The following is a 19,149-nucleotide window of genomic DNA, read 5'->3' as shown; positions in this document are numbered from 1 at the left end:
GTGAACTGATGCTGGAAGGTAAGTAGGTGGGTGGACAAAGATATTGCCAGTGAAATTAGAATGGTGAGAATAAGATTATTTTCCCTCCTCCAGCAGATGAACAATCCAACACTTACCATGTATGTTTCCCATTGGCCCAAATTATTCTAAGCTAAGTATTAAAATATCTAGCTCTGCAGAGGAACGTAATAAAGATTATGACATGACAGGAAACAGCATGAACTATACTGTGTCCTATACCACAATGGTAAACTCGCATCATAGTTGGCTTTTCCTTCCCCTAATTATGAGCAGTGAAACCACAAAACTCATGTTAAGATCTTATCAGTTAAAGTCCCCTCACAGGAAAAGTTCAGGAATAGCTGTACAAAGAAACATCTTCTGCTCAGCTTGAGCTTTCTGAAGTAGCCACAAATTCAGAAGAAAAAAAATGAAACCTGTCCATCTTGACACAATATTTAGGCCTCATGTATCACGTGTGCTATTTGTATTAGTAACTTCCTAACCAGCACTCTAGAGACGCATTTAAAGTGACCGCGGATGTAACTAACACACAGTCTACTGTTTTCACTGGCCCTGATAGACCTCAGAAGTATAGACTCTAAACACAAACTGGTAATTTGGGCAAAAGAACTCTAAGAATTCAGCTAAATTGTAAGCAGTGCAAACGGGTTTTATACAGTCTGTACAATGCTGCCTCCCACTTTCATAATAGGACACTTCTCAGTACCTCCACTAAGCTGTTAATCAAGTATTTACTACAGCTCTTTCCTCGAGTTTTACACTGAGGAGGCTAAACAAACAAACACTAGTCTCAAAAAATATCTTCAATGCACTAAGTTAGCATAGAAAGCATTTTTTGAAAACAACAACAAAAAAATACTCTATGTTCTGCTACTGTTTTCACTATGTTATGGGTTCTAGATGATACTGCTCTTAGAAAAGCCTGAGAAGTAATTGGCACCCCACACCCAGTAAACAGAAAGCCAGGCATACGGCATAAATACCAAACCTATCTTCTGTGGTAATAGCCACAGAGGGAATAGGTGCTGACAGCAAGTATAAGCTGTATCAAGTAGACCTGCAATGGAATTTAATAGATCTAAGAAAAACATTTTTGTATACTAAGAATACTGTTTTGTGAATACAAATGAGTTAAACCTGCAAATAAAACAAACATTACTTTCCCATAGTGCTACCTAAAAAACTCTCAGAAAAAACAGTATTTTTACTTCTATATAAATGTCAACACAGCATCAGACTACAGGAGAAGAAATACACATCCATACTACTCCTTACAAGCTATAGCTGCCATCTTAGTTTGAAATTCAAGTCTAAATCATGTTTCACTGTTGCTGTTTTGCTTGTACCAAAACAATTATCACTGGACCTCTGCTAATATCCACCCCAATTAAGAATTTAATTGCCCTCTCTTATTCACTATATAGTTTAACAGCCTGTTCTCAGTAAAGAGTGATATAATAAGGTAATATTCAATATTCCCTGTAGTACCTCTTCCTGGTGAAACTCCTTCCAAGAAAACTGTTTAAATTTAGTATTAAGAAATCAATTTTTTTTTCCCTCCAACTGTAGTATTTTGCGGTATTTTATTTAAAAGCTCCCCAATAGCAAGCACACTTTACAGGGCTTAACGAGACCTGAGGTGAATGAGACTACTAGATCACACAAACAAGTAAAACTTCCCAAGTTCCAACAAGTATGCCTAATGCTTATCTGTGCTATTTTTGGTCACGTTATAGCACCACCAAGAAACAACAGTGCTGTAACCAGGGCTACACCATAAGCTGTCATTCTGAACTCTGATACTAGAAGCTGGTACTTCTGAAGCTGTCACGCAGCCTGCATATCTTCATCCTCGTCTCCTGTGAGGCCACAGTCCCTCACAACTAAAAGCTACCACTGCATGAGCATATTTGGTCCAGTTTGCCTGAAGAAAGCATTAATAACCACTTTAGCTTAGTCATCCAATATATTCTAGGAAAGGTTGCCAAGAAATGAAAGACTTGATTTCATACACACTATTATGCAATAGCTAGTTTTAACACGGGGGCAAACACACAGATGCTAAGCAGACCATTTTTAAAAGTTATTTCTCTATGACAATATCTCAGATTTTTATAGCCTATGAACATGATTAACTTACAAAATATGAACTGGGTCACAAAATAAACCTGCCAGATACTTAACAGAAGTGGAGAGGAATTACTGGAAATGTACTAGAGTTAGATGTCAGCATTTCAGTGAACTGGAAGGGGAAGAAAAAGAAAATCTGTTAAAAAAATCCCACTAGGTACAGGAGGAGAGCCTTTTCTTCAGTCTGAGATGCTATTTCAAACAATCATTTCTGATGGAATGTATTCCAGCAAAGTGTTAACACTGTACTCAGAAATGGAAACCTATTTGATTATTTGGGCAAAAATATATTGAGGGTAATCAAACAAATATGAAGCTACTTCCCTTTTTCCATATTTTCAAAGATGTATCATTTGACTGTGGTATTTTTACAGCAGGGAAAACACTTCAGCTCCCAAGCTTCCTGCAAATATTTCTTCAGAAAACTATAGTAAGATGGGCGTTATAATATTATGTAACAAACACAATTCATTCAACTTTAAAATACATTAATTTCTAAATTCTATACTTCAAATACTGATTTTTAATCATCTTTTTCATTGTAATACTGACATGAAATTAGACTTTCTAGTTGTTGAGCAATGCAGTTTCAACAAAACAGCCCAACAATACTTCCTGAAACTGCATGAACAATGAGCAACTATTTACTGGCAGAAGTCTAATCAGCACATACGATTTGGGTTTAGGGTTGGGAGGAAACATAAGAACCCATTAAAACATTGTATACTTGATAAAAATAAAATAAACCCCCACACACTTTCAAGAATGAAGCTGAAGTTACACTTAGGCAGGGCATCGAAGATGAACCTAAACTGGATCTTAGAAAGACCTTCTCCTATAAGGTGTATTATACAGCGACTCTTATACATACACCCTTCAACTCAGCCTTCTTTACCTCTTAACACAGAAAAGACATACTGTAACTCTACACAGTTACTTCTATTTCTGAATCTTGCTGAGGGGACCATAATGCCTTGAGAAAGCAGCTCTCCAGAAGATTCCTTAAGTCCTCAATCCATTACTATGTTACAGAACAGAGTATATTACCCCCTTCTATACAGCACAGTTAATAAAAGTATACCCCTTCATAAGTAACTGCTCTAACACCACCTTATTCTAGTTATATTTTATCCACTCTATTTCCAAAGCAATAGAATTCTTCTCAAAAATCCAACCCTTCAGATCCTTACAAAACAGACAGACAAAAATACACTGATCTCAAGAGCTTAGCTGTTTTTTGAAAGTCTGTAAGCACTGTCTAGCAATCCAGAACTGTTTTAATTTTTTGCAACTCAAATAATTTAGGCTTATGTCAGGTAATGCTCTAAGTCCCTCCCCAACCCCTTGCCAAAAATTATTCTAGAAACTAAATATTTCTATTTCAATCTTGAAAACAGTCTTTATTAAAAGCAAACTAACTGAAAACCTAATTCTGCCTACTAATTTGTTTTCAAAATGGTGGGGAAACAAGTTTACAAGCAGGTTTTAACATGACAGTGACCTATCACCTTTAGATGAGGTGCACAAATGTAATCCAAAGTCAATACACAGATGTATTTATGAACTTTGTAATCACTAAATTGCTTCAACTGTTTTTGAGGCAAGTCCCAGCAATAAACTATGAACAAATTTTAAGTGATATTTGCCACATGAGCTAGTATCAAACCAGAGTTGGGAGTGGGGGGGGAAACAACCGAAAAACCCCAAAACTGTAATAATACAACAAGCAGGCAGAAAACAAGAATTACTTCCCTTTGCACCGCTTCAGGAAAGGCAGAGGGAGAGAAGTAGGACAGAAGAAAAAACAACAGCTCTTCGCAATCTCTTTCTGACCTACTTCCAAAGATTCAAAATATCAATGTGGTGACAACAAAGTTGGAAAATCTAGTTTAGTCAAAATATTGACAATAATGCCTTATTGGATTGTCTTGGTTACTAACACATTGAAGGTAGCACTAAATAAATAAAAGTTCTTACAGTGGTCCAACGCTCAGTACCTGGAACAGGACTAAATACCCTTTAGCATAAACTTTGTATTCACTAAATCCAGAATCAAATAGTAGAGCAGCTGCTCAGTGCCTGGTCTGCAGAATTCAATGAATGACAAAAGGCTACCTTAATTCAATGAGATAATCAGCACACATTTACCCACTACCAAGAGTTTTCCAACCATCTGCAAGGCGACAGAGCTAACTGCCTATAAAACAACTGGTAGCATGCTGACAAGTCCTCACATCCCTCATGTCAACGACAATTTCTCTCTTAGCAACAACTAAGAAGAAGCTGAACTTCCAGAAATATTTTAGATGTATCATGAGCCAACAATTTCTTTGTAACTGATTTTGATTACTACTGATCTACAAACAGATGTCTACTCTAATTGGTAAGATCTATTAAATATATACTTAAAAAAAGTCAAGTTGTCATGGCTTAAGAAAGCAGTAACAATAGGAATCATTATAGCTGTGCACAAAAAAGACAAAATTATCCTTAAAAGCTGCTCACCACCCAATTAGATCAGTAACAGAGAAGTGAAATGAACAAAAATCATGTGTTGTGGGGAAGAGGAAAATATTTGCTATTTATGTTGTTGTCAGAAATTTGAGAGGAAAAACAAAATAAGAGACTCGAGGTTAAAACCACTTTAGCTAATAAAACTATTTTAGGATTCCCTCCCTTGCTACACAGGGGTGAGAAAGTTACTTTAGTTCCCTTCTCCGATTAAGTACACCACGATATTTAACCTAGAGTTAGCTGGGATATAAAATACAAACTTTTAAGGCATCAAGCTTTAAAAGTAAATTTCACATAAAACTTGTAAGATTGTTTTTATTTTTTTTTTAGCAAAACTCACTTGTAATAGCAAAATATCAAGCAAATTAGAATTTTACCACCAGACAGAGATCAGGAAACAGAATAAACTTGTTCTCAGATTTATCAGTAGCTCTTCTCTAGAAATCAAGTCTTTCAGAGGTCTCTTCAAAATACATCCAAACACTATACTGAGAAAAAAACCAATATCGATCATTAAGATTCACTTTTCTTTTTTCATACCTCTGTCCACAGTTTCCTCAACTCTAGCACCACAGACACTCTCTTACAGGAACTTGCCTATCACTGCGTTCTAGTGCTCAGACTCATCCTCAGGAGCACAGACTCCTGGTATCATACACTGTGTAGCACTTCCTTTTTGCCTAGCTCTTCTGTTTCTGCTCAGTGGAAAGTCTAGAGGCCAGAGGGAACAAGGTAGAGCAAGCAAAGAAATCTCAGCCAACTGTCTCTTGTTGCCTACCCACAGGAAGTCAGGAAGCTGAAAAACCAAGCAGGGAGGAGCCTGAATGCCAAAAAAGCAATTCTCTATAGATTGGCCCTTTGCCTGAAACACAGATGGAGGAACACCCAGTGTCTGCACTGGCACAAGCTACCTACCAGAAAACTGAAATTCAACCCATGCCAAGCTATACTTTGAAAAGCTAAGTGTACATAGGCCAGTGAAAACAAAATTAGACAGGAGTGCAGAGTATCAAAAACTAACAAAACAAGTTTGTTTTTGCACGAAAGTAGTTTAGAAAGACAAACTGAAAGGGGGGTTAATAAAAATTTTTATGCCAATAATCAGATGCAAACAACTTAATACAGCTGATGAGCTGCTCAACAAAGCATTCAGGGGAACCAAGAAAATGCAGTATGGGTCAAGTCGTTTCCATTTGCAGTGCACCTTCCCAAGTATACTCTAAGTGGTAATTACACTGACCATAGCAAAGTGGTAATCACTGAGACATACTACACATTCCCACAGTCCTCTGAAGATATTACAATAGCTACTGCCTCTTCACCTTCTAAAGCTGAATTTATCCTTATAAATCATGTTTAAAAATAAATAAATAAAGAGCTATGGCCTACAAACACCTGCTTCTTGAGGTTCACATTCACACAGCTTTTGTGCTCAAGAGATGGCCAATTCTTAAGACCTTGTAGGTCTCGTGCAGTTCCCAAACTGCAGAACCTTCCTAGAGCTTGTCCAAGTGACAAGCAAAAGAAAGAACAACACAGTGCATATGCACAGAAAACACCACCTACATTCTACTATTGACACCATTAAAGATTAATTAAAAACACCCATTGAAAGACTAACTGTAACTTTTAGATATTTTACTGCTGTATTTCCAGGAGAGTATTTTAATGCATCAAAGCCTTATCTAAAAGCTAAGTAACAGTCAATATGTTCAGGTTGATTTTTCTCTCTGTTCGCACCCTTTCCTACTACATTATCAGTTTTTACACTGCATTTTCTGATATAACATACTCATACAGCCCTTTTCAGAACATGCTGAGAGAAGAGAGAAGGTGTGAAGCAGGAGAGAGAGGGTTTTTATGCAAGATACTCTGAACATAAGGAAGAACACATAAGAGCAGTTAAATTGTTAAAACTAACTATGCACTGCAACATAGTGAAGCACACAAGATCAAACTACTGAGCAGAAAACTTCCTTTTTCTACTTTCTTGTGTGTCATTATTGTTTTTTACTTGCAGTGGAGAAAAAAAAAACAAACAAAAACACAAGACAACACAGAAAACCCACCACAACATATTAAACATATTACAAGTCTTCATCCTAAGGGACACCACTGTTTTCAGTTTCCCTTCATCATTAACGTGGCTTCACTTCTGGCTAGAGGCTGGTCAATTCCTTTAACACACAAATTTAACACCTTAAAACAGGCATCTGTTGAAGTGCTTTGCTTCAAGTTACCTGTCCACATCAAGTAAATATCTACCTTAATATAACCACCAGAATATTCAGGATAACTGTGATGTCCTTTTGAAATGTAATTTATACCACCCATTACACTTTATATGAGGTACAGCCTAGACACTGTATAACTGATGACAGCTACTGACCTTCCAATGGCATCTGTCCTTCCTGTGAGCCTTGTGCTTGCCTTTCTTCACACACAAGAGAGAAAGCAACACCCCCACACACACTAGAGAATGTGAAGGGGTGGAGGAAGAGAAGATTCAAACAGCTGCACCACATACTTCCTGGAACTTGGAGTTGACACACCTTTGCCCAAATCCAGAAGATTCGGGATTACACTTGAAGGAAACGCACCATTTTTACACAAATGCTTTCTTCCAGGCCTACAGGTAACAGGAAGAAATATGGCAATACAAGCTATATTGCTGTAACTAACTGCAGCTATGTCTACATCTAATGAAGCAAGAGGACTATATCTAGTTGCACTCGATCACCAAGTTAATACTAAGACAAGAAAAGCAGCTCTGTATCATCACCACCACTAAGTGGAAAACTTAGCACTTCCAGCTCCCCGTTCCACATCAGTATGTCACTAAACACCTACCATATAACACAGTCAAGTCTCCAGGTGCACTAAATATTCCAATGCAGGGCAGGGGTAGAGGGGGACAGAGAAGTGGGGGTGTGGAAACAAAACAAAACAAACAAAAAAATACCAAACACCACAGCTCACACATGGCAAAACACGCACACAGTACTATATCTCTTCTGATCACCTTTTACTCAGTAAGAAAGGTCTGTAGCCTGCATTTAGTTCTATGACTGAAAGTTCAGATTGCCAAACAGAACTCTGATGCACTTCCAAAGCACTAAATCTAACTGTCTCATCCTCATGAGATGCTAATTACAAATTAAAAAGTCAGAATTACTCAAACTTCTGCAGTCACCTAAACAGATTTCTGCACATCCTCCTGTTCTTCCTGTTCCTCAAGGAAAGTCAACAGTAGATATACTTGAACTTCATCTCTAGTATTTAAAAACAAGACACCCAAACAAACAAAAAAGTATCTCTTACTTGTGCTAGATACAGAAACAGCCGAAGGAACTTGAAAATACATCCATCTCTCAGAAGACTAGCCATTCCTGAGAGATGCTAGTTGACTACATTTTATTGTACAAAATTCAGTAAATATCTTGGCATGCCACATACTGCCACTTAAATACTTCCAATAAAAACAGCCTAACAGTTTTTCTTGCAATGTCATTCTGTTCATTCTTGAATTACCACAAATTTCAAAAGAACATGCAATCACATTCAAACAATAGGCATCTATTTACAGTTACTTTCAGAATGGTCTTTTACATGTATTTAATGCCCAACAGCTTGAAGATGAGCAAAAATCCCATAATTAAACAAAGACTATATATATTTACCCAGTTACCTGTGCCACAACTAGTACAACTAAGTAGTGCACTACACAGATATGCAACTACTGATTCACCAACCTCACACCAAAACTATTTTCATCAGGAAAAAGTGCATTCCAAACAGTTTTGAAACACTCAAGTCACACTGCTAATTTTGAGGCACCCAAATGAAAGCTTATTTCTTGCCAAAGCACTTGGTAAGAGAACAGATTTGTTTGGCTAACTTCTAAATGACAGATTTACCCTTATACTAGTATTTTAGTACAGCAGTAATGGCTTTTCCAGCACCATGACCCAACTAACATTCCTTGCAATGGATGCCAGTCCCAGTAGGTAGCCTAACAAGTGAGATTTTTGTTTCCACAGAATTCATGTGAAGCAGCATACTATTAAACTATTCTAATTGCTCAGTACTCCAGTATTCAAATTTTTCATGCCACTAAAGTATCAGAGTTACAGAAGAATCTCTGATAATACTTAGCTTTATTGCTACAAGTGTATGGCTACAGCAGTAATTGCACAGTCAGCAACACTTCTGAACTTCCACTCTGCTTATTGAGTGTGAACCCCCATGCATTCTTCAAACACCCACGAAGTCCAATTTGACAGAAACAGATATCCACATATAACAGCAGCCATATTTAACACATATTTAGAGAAGCTCACAAAAATCAACCTACAGCTACCAACATTTGTAGTGTCACCCCTGACAGTTCCACAAACAAGTGTTATTGTAAACTTCACTAAATATTTCTAATACAAGCACTTTCTACTCTGCACCCTCCAGCACATTACAATCAGCTGAAAGAAAAAGGTGAGTGAAAACCATCATGCAGTTTCCAGGAGACACTAATGGCAGCTCTACAATGACAAAGTTATCTAGGTTATTCCATGCCAAAAAGGACTGCCAAACTTTACCACTGAGAAGTGGGGGGGAAGGGGGAGGAAAACACACACACACCAACTTACAAATATTCTAAGTAACTCAATTCAAGTAGAACAGGTAGCTCTTTTCCAAGTACACTGAACATTCAAAACACACTTCACCATACTAAATGGGGAATGAACAGAGCATGCCTACAGACATGTCTTTGACACTACCCTTTCATAAACAAAACACTGACACCCTCTTCTCCCTCAAGGCTTAAACCCTGTGAATAATCAACCTGAAAAGAAGGCCCAAGTAACAGCAAAAATAAATGCATGTAGGAAGTCCAACAAAACTGATATATGAGGAGGATTCTGCAGTTCAGCTCAATTTGTCTCTCTGACATCTTCACTTACATTCCTACAATATTTACAATAACTCCAGTTCCTAGTAAATGCAGTTTTAAAGCTAAGTAGCTACATGCAACTATCTTTGAAAATAATAACTCCAACAGTCTTCAATATCAAGAGTCCTATTGGTAGTATTTCAGGTGGTGTTCAAACTACAAGAAAATCAGTATGCCTAGGTGTAAAATTAAGGTAAGAGGCCACAATCAAATCACATCACACATTTCAGCAACACCAGTCCAGCAGGCAAGACAGAAGAGTCTCATACCTAGAAGAGAGTATGCAGCTGTACTCTCCCCTGGTGCTCTGTTTACCTGCTGAAAATCCAAAAAGCAAACTATCCAGCACAGAATCACAACATACAGGGAGCTAAGTAAACTTCCTTCACCAGACCTGATTCTGCATTCATTTTTGACATGCATCCTCACTTACATATTTAAACAGGCAAATAAAGAACAAAAAGAATCATCATTTTTGCATTAGGTAAATAAAGAACGAACAACAAGAACCATTTTTGGATTACTACATTTGCTCTCATTTTTCAGACTTACCTGGTCTTTTTCATGGGGGAGAAGGCTGACAGGTGGAAGAGAAGCTGGGAAAGTGCTGGAGTATTTTGGTACTCCTTTGCTTTCCAAACTGCCATAATTCACTCTATACTGAGGTCCATCCTTCAGTAATCGCCCATTGTTCACAGCACGTTTGGCCCCTAGACGCAACCTCTGCTGAAAGGCAGGGCTGTTGAAAATATTTGCCAGGTCATTTTGACTTCTCAAGTACTTCTCTATGTTTTTCAGGGAGGAGCCATTTGGTTCTTGAAGCCCTTCAATTGCTCTTCTCAAGAGTTTATTCCAATCCACATTACGAAGCTCATTACAAGCTCCTCTAGATCCCTTAACAGATTTAGGAATAGTGCCAGGTTTAACAGATGAAAACCGTCCAGGATTATCTGGGTCCTTGTAGGACGCAAGGCCTTTGTTGGTAACTTTAAGAATAGAACCATCTTGAACACTAAGTTCCAACTGTTCTGAAACAGTCTTCTTATCTAATCCATGGGAAGCACAAACAGCATGACATATTCTCTCTTCAGAAGGCCTTTGTTTCTGCTTTTTAACTTTTTGTATAGCTTCAAGAATCCACTCCGTATAAAGAGGGTTGGCAAGTTTTACCATGGTTGACCAGTAATTGTTTCCAGCCAAGGGTTACCCATAGAGGTTCCTCCTTATCCTTTTAACAGATCTTTCAGAGGTTGTTCACACCTCAAACACAAATCAAAGGATTCCACACACTGCTTGGATGCATCTCAAAAATATCCATCCTGAGGAGTCGAAGGAGGCAGGGAAATGCCAGCTGACTGAAACTTCCAATTACTTCACCCTTAGAGAAAGGCAGAGAGGATTCATTTGTGATGATATCGGTACATCCTTACAAGGAAGTTTCTTGCACCCTTTAAAAAAGAAAAAAGAAGAGGCAGAAAAAGATTATAGTTAACGCTGAAGTATTAACAAGAAATACAATGCATTCAGACTGCATTCATAGTGTAGATGCTGCAGTACACAAAAATCTATGTGAAATTTAAAGAAGTGTTCACCAATTCCCACCCCACACAAGTAATCATAAAAATCCTTCCACTTCTCATAACATGCAGTGGATTTAATTTTCTTTAATTCCATCATCACAACACTTAACCTACTACTAAATTGGTGGACAACTTCCATTCAGACAGAGAACTGAAAATATTCTGCCTATAAGTCATTTCTAGACCTACTTGTATAAGAAAATTCTGTCTGTGTGGATCATACTTGCACTACAAACAAATCAACCCCAACCAAAGAAAAAACAATCCTCAACCGATGAAAGTCAAATTATTAACCACTCCCATTTCTTACAGTATGCTGCCTTTAAGTGCCATGCCATAAGTTGATTATACAACTCAAAAATCAAAAGCAAAATAACAGAACTGAGCCACTAGTATTACATACTTCATTAATAACTAGGAACCCTGTGATACAAAAAGGACTCACAAAGGCACTTCTCATTCTAAGGCATAAAGAGGCATGCATTTTTTATACAAACTTTTAGGAACAGAAATGAAGATGAAATAACAGGAGGCATTTTCAGATAAATACACTGTCAGCATGAAGACATAAGGAGGTCACATTGACAAAATACATTTTGGTGACTCACGGTTTAATAAATAATTTTATTTACTTATTATGGAATATATCACTCCAATACGAAAAATTCAGCGGCTACAAAACTTAAATAAGAAACCTGAAAACATCTTGATCAGGAGTTCATTCATTTATTCAAGTCATCTTGCATTTCAATCATGTTTAAAACTTGAGTAAAATATGAATAGCAACAAAAAATAACTGATGCAGTAATCTAAATTATTTTCAGCTCATTAAAAAGATTCCTCTGCAACTATGAAACAAATGAGTACAAAGACGACTTCTGGTCCCCATACCTTCTCCTCCGTCTTCCCACTCAAAAATCTCTTTAAATATAAACTCCAGATCATGTTTCACACATTATTACACCTACACAACAGGATTAGTAACAAAAGAGCAGCTGGTTATTGGTGAATATAAAATTCTTCTATACTCAAATACTAGAAATATTAATCAAATCATTTTATGAGTTAGCCATTCTTTAGGTTTGATTGAAGCTTAAGAATTTTCATGTTTATAAATATGAAAGTTAAACTGACAGCAAGAATGAAAACACACAGTCCTGATAGAAATGCAGGGCCTGAATGTTTAATTGACTCTCATACTGAACCTTATTGATGTACATGGATTGGATCCTGGTTCTTGCTTCTAGTCTGCATTCATGCAAATTATATTTGCTAACAGTTCTGTGTATTTCAAGTATTTGTAATAAAACAATAACTTTTTCTACAAACAGACATTTTCATTTATCTGGCTAGCAAAAGCCATTCTTTCCCTAACAGCATTTTTTATATTCACTGTTATCAGATAATTCCAAAATAACACTGTAGCTGCAAAATGCAGACAAATATAGGGAAAAGTTTCCATGGTATTGTGAATCCTACAAATTCTCTCACAACTCTGACACTGAAAATACAACACCACAACAAAGCAAAACTTTCTATATAGTGGAAGTTCATTCACACTGAAACTATTTTATACTCTGTGCCTATAAACTTGGAAGCTCTCTGTAGCTACATAATAAAGCCGCAGATTCCTAGAAAGCTACTTCTAAGTTTAAAAGTCTTTTAGTTAGGCTTTTATACTAGTACCTATATACTAGTATATATACTTCATGAAGGCTGTCAGTACCTAATTAAATGCTGAATGCTGCTTTTGCTGAGTCAGACATACTTGCTTCATTTTTAAATGTACTGCAGTACTGTTATATTAAGTTCCATACAAGCAACCACATCACTTCCATTAAATTCCAGAACACACAGTGCAGGGTTTGTTCCAAGCACCTGGGCACTGATGAACATTTCAGTATAAATGCTAGAACTTGCGGGTTACAGGAATTTTTATTAGCCAGTGACTGTGGCAAAAGGTGAGCATAAACCTGTATCTTCATGTAAAGTCTACTGCTTGGTACACAAATTTCACAGCAATATACATTCAGAACTACATTTTTACTTATTTACTTAAAACTCCCTATGTGTAACACAACCTCCTGCATACTAGCGCCTGCTAAATCAACACTAGTTGAGTATATCAGCAGGAGCAGAGTTTCCAACACACAGGACGGGATATTTCAAGAGGAAAATCAAGACATCTTAAATTCACACCTTCCAACAGAATCTAAATTCATTCTGCTTTAGGAAACCATGCAAAGCTCATCCAATCCAACTTTGGAAATATTTTACCACAACTTAGAGTTTCTGTTATTCCGCATCTTCATTGCATATGTATTTCAAGTGTAGGACTCTGATCTCCACAGCCAATATGACACGGTCACCCATACATAAGATTCAGAATATCCTCTTAATAACAAACACCTTTGCCAGCAACATAATTCAGCTGAGTGAGCCTGGAACTATATGTTAAAGAGGTCTGTCATAAATCAGGTCAGAACAGATTGATCCAAAATTGGCAATAGATACATACATATACATGCCCAGTGACCAGATAAAGACAAACTGCTTTAGCAACAAACCTTCCAGATTCAACATGAGAGGCCTCACAGAAGTTCAAAACGACATTTGAGTTTATAAGTTTAGAGCTTAATTTCATCAAAGCCACAAAACAGTGGTCATACGTCATTTCATATGAAAAGTGTGATGCTTACCTAAACAAGTTTTGAGCAAATATCACTTTTTAAGAGTGATTATAATTTAGTAGCAGGGACTCATGTCTCTTTATTAATTTTCTTCCCCTTATAATTAAATAATTTTCAATCAAACCCTTAACAGTACCCATCCAATCACAGATAAGATTTTGCAAACTATTAAGTGCACAAGACCACTTCCAAGTTTTATATCAACAGTGATGAGCTCTTTCTATGTCACAAGCCATATTTCAGCTTTTACACTCTATAGTATCTTATTTTGAAGACATGAATATTTGAAAGTTTGACAACACTGTATTGCTAACCAAATCTGTTAACAGGTCTGCTACTGAAGAGCTGCAGAACAAAAGCATTCAGAATGTAAAGTAAGTTACCTTTAAAACACAAAAAGCCATCTCTAGTCAGGGCTTGTCCCTTTACCTGAGACATAAATTATCACATAAATACAAAGAAGTTGCAAAACTGCAGCTTAGAATAAATGCAACTGTAGCTTATAATGAATGCAAATATGTCCTTTATAAAGCACACACCTATTACACAGCTGATTCTAATTAAAGAATGCACTGACTGAACATGTCAATCTCAGGTGTCATCAGTAATCCTATAATCCTGTAATAAAGTCTTTTTTAGACTGAACTAGTATCTGGAATTATTTCCAAGTGATTCAGACTGTGAAAACAAGCTGTGTAGTCAGAAAGACCAAAAAGAAAAAAAGAAAAAAAAAGAGTCATTATGCTTCCCTCCCTCCCCAAGAAACAAAACTAAAAATTACTGCACAAGTATCCAAAAGCACTTCACAAAACACAATCTAAACACTTTTTTTTTAAGAAACTCATGAAAAATTCACTTTCACTGTCTTAAATGTAAATCCAGTTAAACTTTTAAAAACTGAGGTTAACACGGCTACCTAGAAGATAAACAGAAAGGGGGGGAGGTGGGGAGCGAGAGACAGCTGCAACTTGTGCAACCTGCCCGCGACCTGTGAAGCACAATTTCCTTGTGCTCCCTCCTACCTGCTCTGCACACTCAGGAGAAGCAGCAGCAGGCCAGCTCTCTGCTGCAGCGTCAGGGTCAGGTAAGGATTGCAGAAGAGGAAGGAGAAGACTGCCATTGCATTCAGTAAGGTTTTGGCCATTTTTCTTTCCTCCAAGCCATTACTTCTGTAGCTAATCAACTCTGTATTCCGCCCCCATCTCAATTAATGATGCAAAAGAGGGAAAATACTTGTTTCCACATTGCAAAATACACACACCTACAAAGAGACAGAGAGAAAGCAGCCCTGGCAAGGACTCGCAGCACACATGGCACCTAAAATTACTCAGATCAGGAAGCCAGCTATTGCATTACTCTTTGTACAACATACAGTTTTCACTTATAATATGGAAGGGCAATGACACTTGCACATGCTTTAAACAGAGAGATGAGGAGACAGTCTAGTAACTTCAAAACTACACCAAGAGACTTCGGGGTGTGGGGAGCAAGAGTGGTCCATGTGAATCAAACTGACAAGGTGCTTGCACTCTGCAATACCCCACAGGCTACTCTAAGATCATATGCTAAAAAGCGGTTCACAACATGATGGCACCAAGCACCACCAGAGGAAGCAGCACCAGCACAACATGACACCAGCAAAATCACCCAAATTCACCCTTCCCACCCTCTTCCGTGGAAGTTCTGAGCACTTTAAAACATGACACTAGGAAGACAGGGGAGCACGGGAAGGTGATATCCACCGCCAGCAGTTAACCTGGGAGAGGGGTTTCACTGAAAACATTTTTTCTTGGGATAGCGATTTTCAACAGAAAGCGTATCGGTTTGCTTTTCGCAGAGTGGGTGATTTCCAGTGCTCAGTGACAGAATGCTAAAGGTGAGGTCTAGGCAGAGAAAACACGGTGTGAACGTCACTTCTGAAACGTGGTTTTAGAGGCTTGAACATCCCCCTCCCCAAGTTAGTTCAGATTTTTGCAGCACGGCCGTGCCACGGCGATGTGCAACGCCTAGTGCCGAGCGCCAAGGCATTGTTGTATCTGACAGGGGCCGGGCCGGGGCTGCCTTGCGATCCGTCCCGGCCCTGCTTCGGGATTTTTCATCTCAAAGACAGAAAGCCCCAGCCCGCGGGCTCCGTTCCGCGGGGCACGGCGACCCCGCAGGACAGGGCAGCCGGCACGGCGTGCACCTGCACCCACCCGCGGGGCCAGCGGCGGGCGGTGCCGGGGGCAGCGGCCTCGCCGGCCCCCCCGCCATGCCCGCGGGAGGCAGGCTGAGCGGGCCCCCCCTCCCCGGTACCACTCACCTCCGCGGGACCGGGGCCGCGGGGGGAGGAGCCTCCTCCGGGCGCCGCAGCGGCTCCCCCTGCTGCCGGCTCTTCCCCTGCTCCCGCTGCCAGACCGCCGGGGCGGCTGCCCCCGCTGCTGCGCTGCCCCACTGCCGGCGGCCGCCGCGACTCCCCCTACCGCCGCGGCTCGGCTCGCCTCACCTACGCCGCCATTTTGTTTCGCCCTGTTGTACTAAACGTGAATCCGACATGACACTGATTACAGCCCAATGGAGTCTCATTAAAACCTTACCTACCCCCGCGCCCCGCCCACCGGCGCCCGCCATTGGGCCATCCTGCGCACGCCGCTCCACGCTCACAGGCCGCGGGCCCGCGTCCATCAACCGCCCACACCGGCCCTGTTCCGCCCAGCAACCAGCCTGTCTCTCCCATTGGAAGGCAGGGCGTGTCAATCACGAGGCACGCCCCTTCCTTCACGCACAACCCCGCCTACCAGTAAGAAAGGGCGGGGCTGGAGACTGCTATTGGCTGCCACCGCCGCCACAGACCCGCACGGCCCGCCCGGCCCACCTCACTGCTGGGCCTCAAACGCCACCGATTGGTCACCCGCGCCAAGCGGAGGCGAGAGCACTCGCAAGCTCGCCTTCCCGTTGGCTACCACTGCTGTCCGTCTGGTCCCGCCCGGCCTCGCTACCCTCCCCCACCCGCCACCGCCCCACCCGCTCCTGAAGTTTGTTCGAGAGGGTGATCGCCAGCAAGAGACACCGGCGGCGGCCGCCTGAGCCAGCCCAGCAGGGCGGGCGGGCGCGCGACACACACTAATAAGCAACCTTAAATATTGAGCGTCACGCGCGTGCTTCAGATGCTGGCACTCGCCCGGGCGGGCGAGATGGAACAGCACGCTGCCGGCAGAGCCCTCCCGAGGTGCCTGGCACTGGCAGCCGCTTATCGCGCACACACGCACCCCGCACCGCCGAGGGAGGGGAGGAGGGGGTGGGAACGGGGACGGCGACAATGACTCCCAGCTCTACAGCCACATGCAGGTCCCTGCAAGTTTCGCCATGCGAAGCACAGGGACTTCTCTGTCACCCCGTCTGCGAAGGAACAATTGCCGCCTTGGAAAGACAGGGTGGGAGCATGCAACACAAAAACCTCAGCCATCCCCTGCCTCCCTCCGCCACTCCATTCCCCCTCTCCCCACCCCATCCAACCCAGCCATCACCTCCTGCTGCTGCTCCCCCTCCCCTGCAAAACGCAGCGCGTTGCAACGCATTTACCAAGCGCAAGTGTCTGCAAACACGTGCATCAGCCTCCAATGCAAAAGGAAAAAAAGTACCCAGCCTAGTGACAAGCCCCCTGCACTGAGAGAGGGGAGGGAAAGGGGGTTATTATGGCAAATTGCAGCCTGTCACCCAATGCAAAACAAAACCCATCGCATGCTCCCTGTTAGCCCCCACATAAACTCCTGGGAATCTAACCTCCGATGCAGGTTTCCCCCCTTTGCTTGCAATGACCTCCTTTCTCTGCCTGTGTTTCTGCAGCAGCGGTTCCTGCGGAATGTGCTGCCCCTGAAACGCGATCGCGGCTCCTCTCTCTCTCGCTCGCTCTCTCCTTCTCTGTCTCTCGCTCGCTCTCTCGCTCTCTCTCCTGGCTGCAACCAGAGCCAGGAACACAACAACAACACAACCTCCCCCCACCCCCTTCCCCAAACACATACACACTGAAGAGACCCAGCCAGGAGAGCCAGACGAGCCGGGGAGGGGGTGGAGGGAATCCCCAGCCAGCGGATTGATTGCACCAGTTACCTTCTCCAAGCCCCTTCGCGAGAGGGGGAAAAAAGAAGATGAACACAGAGAGAATACCTTGTCTCCCCTCCTCCTCCTCCGCGGGGCTCCTCTTCTCACTCCAAAATACTAAAAGGTGGATGGGCAGATCAGACACAAGCGTTCAGCTCACGGCGGGAGAGAGGCGGGGGAGGGGAACCACACGAACAATTATCACTAATTTAGAAATTAAAACACTAAACCCACCCTTCCCGGTGCCGAGCGGACGCAGATTGCGAGGACTGGTGCTAAGACACAGGACCTGATAACAGCTAATTGAAAGGTTAATCTACATAGGCTGTGACAGAAGAGGTCCCTCCCCACTTTTTTATCTGCTGTTGGCAAGTGGGAAATTGAGCTCCCCCCACCTTTTTCCCTCAAAAAAAAAAAAAAAAAAAGAGAGAGAGAGAGAAAGGGGGAAAAGGCAGTAAAGTTTGGGGGGAGGCGCGTCCCCGCGGCAGGCCGGGAAGGCGGCCGGAGGGGCCGCGTCCACCGCTGCCCCCCGAGGGGCCCGCACGCCGCCCGCGGGGGTTTGGGGTGTTGTCCAACGTGGGACGATTTAAATCGTCTCGATGGCAGCACCACCACAGGCAGGCTTTGGCAAATCCTTCCCAAAGGGCTTGAACTGTTCCTCGGTCTGCAGGAAAAGGGCTGTGTTTGAGGCGACCATAATTAGTCTGAGGGATGAAAGGAGGGTGAACAAATTACAGATGTTGTCGTCCCATTGGGTTTGTTGTGAATGTAACAAGATGTTCTGAAGAGTGTATTTCAAAGGACAAGGTGATAGCACATATGGAGCTAAAACTTGCTTGAACATTTTCTCCATGCTGTCTTGCATCAAGTGCCCAAGGCCACTCAATGTGTCAAAGTTCCAATACCCATGTTGGTTTTCTCAGCTGTGGCTGAGCAAACGTCCCTTCTCACTGAAGTACAGCATGACAAAATACTGCAGGGAATATACCATAGGGTTCCATGCAAGAATGGAAAAGGTAATCTGCCTACCTGAGCATCTACTCAAGCAAGCACCAGCTGGACATGCCTCATCTTCCCAAACTTGAAACGTGACCCATCTCAGAGGTCTCCCAGACAGTCTCTTTTCCATGTCTCCTGGGTGACATGTTGCATTAGGGGCCTGTCTGCAAAGTTTCCTAAAATT

At 41.5% G+C, this 19,149-nt stretch overlaps 1 protein-coding gene across 16 annotated transcripts in view; it reads right to left on the bottom strand.

The window, feature by feature from the left end:
- Window positions 1-18,452, bottom strand: part of KAT6B (lysine acetyltransferase 6B) — a 105,619-nt gene extending 87,167 nt beyond the window's left edge. For 3 of the 16 annotated variants that reach the window (XM_021284346.2, XM_065068512.1, XM_065068516.1), the window contains exons 1-2: window positions 17,649-17,841; window positions 10,169-11,064 (exon numbers count right to left, since the gene is read on the bottom strand). In XM_021284346.2, the coding sequence (XP_021140021.2) occupies window positions 10,169-10,789 (621 nt within the window). In that variant the 5' untranslated portion in view covers window positions 10,790-11,064; window positions 17,649-17,841. The other 13 variants (XM_021284345.2, XM_013371832.3, XM_021284349.2 and 10 more) reach the window with 12 other exon arrangements.
- Between the last annotated feature and the right edge of the window lie 697 nt (window positions 18,453-19,149).

This window comes from Columba livia, chromosome 6 (assembly GCF_036013475.1).
Source record: "Columba livia isolate bColLiv1 breed racing homer chromosome 6, bColLiv1.pat.W.v2, whole genome shotgun sequence".
NCBI classification, from domain to species: Eukaryota; Metazoa; Chordata; class Aves; order Columbiformes; family Columbidae; genus Columba; species Columba livia.
The sequence above is the reverse complement of the archived record's forward strand: the minus strand, read 5'-3'. Positions and strand labels throughout refer to the sequence as shown.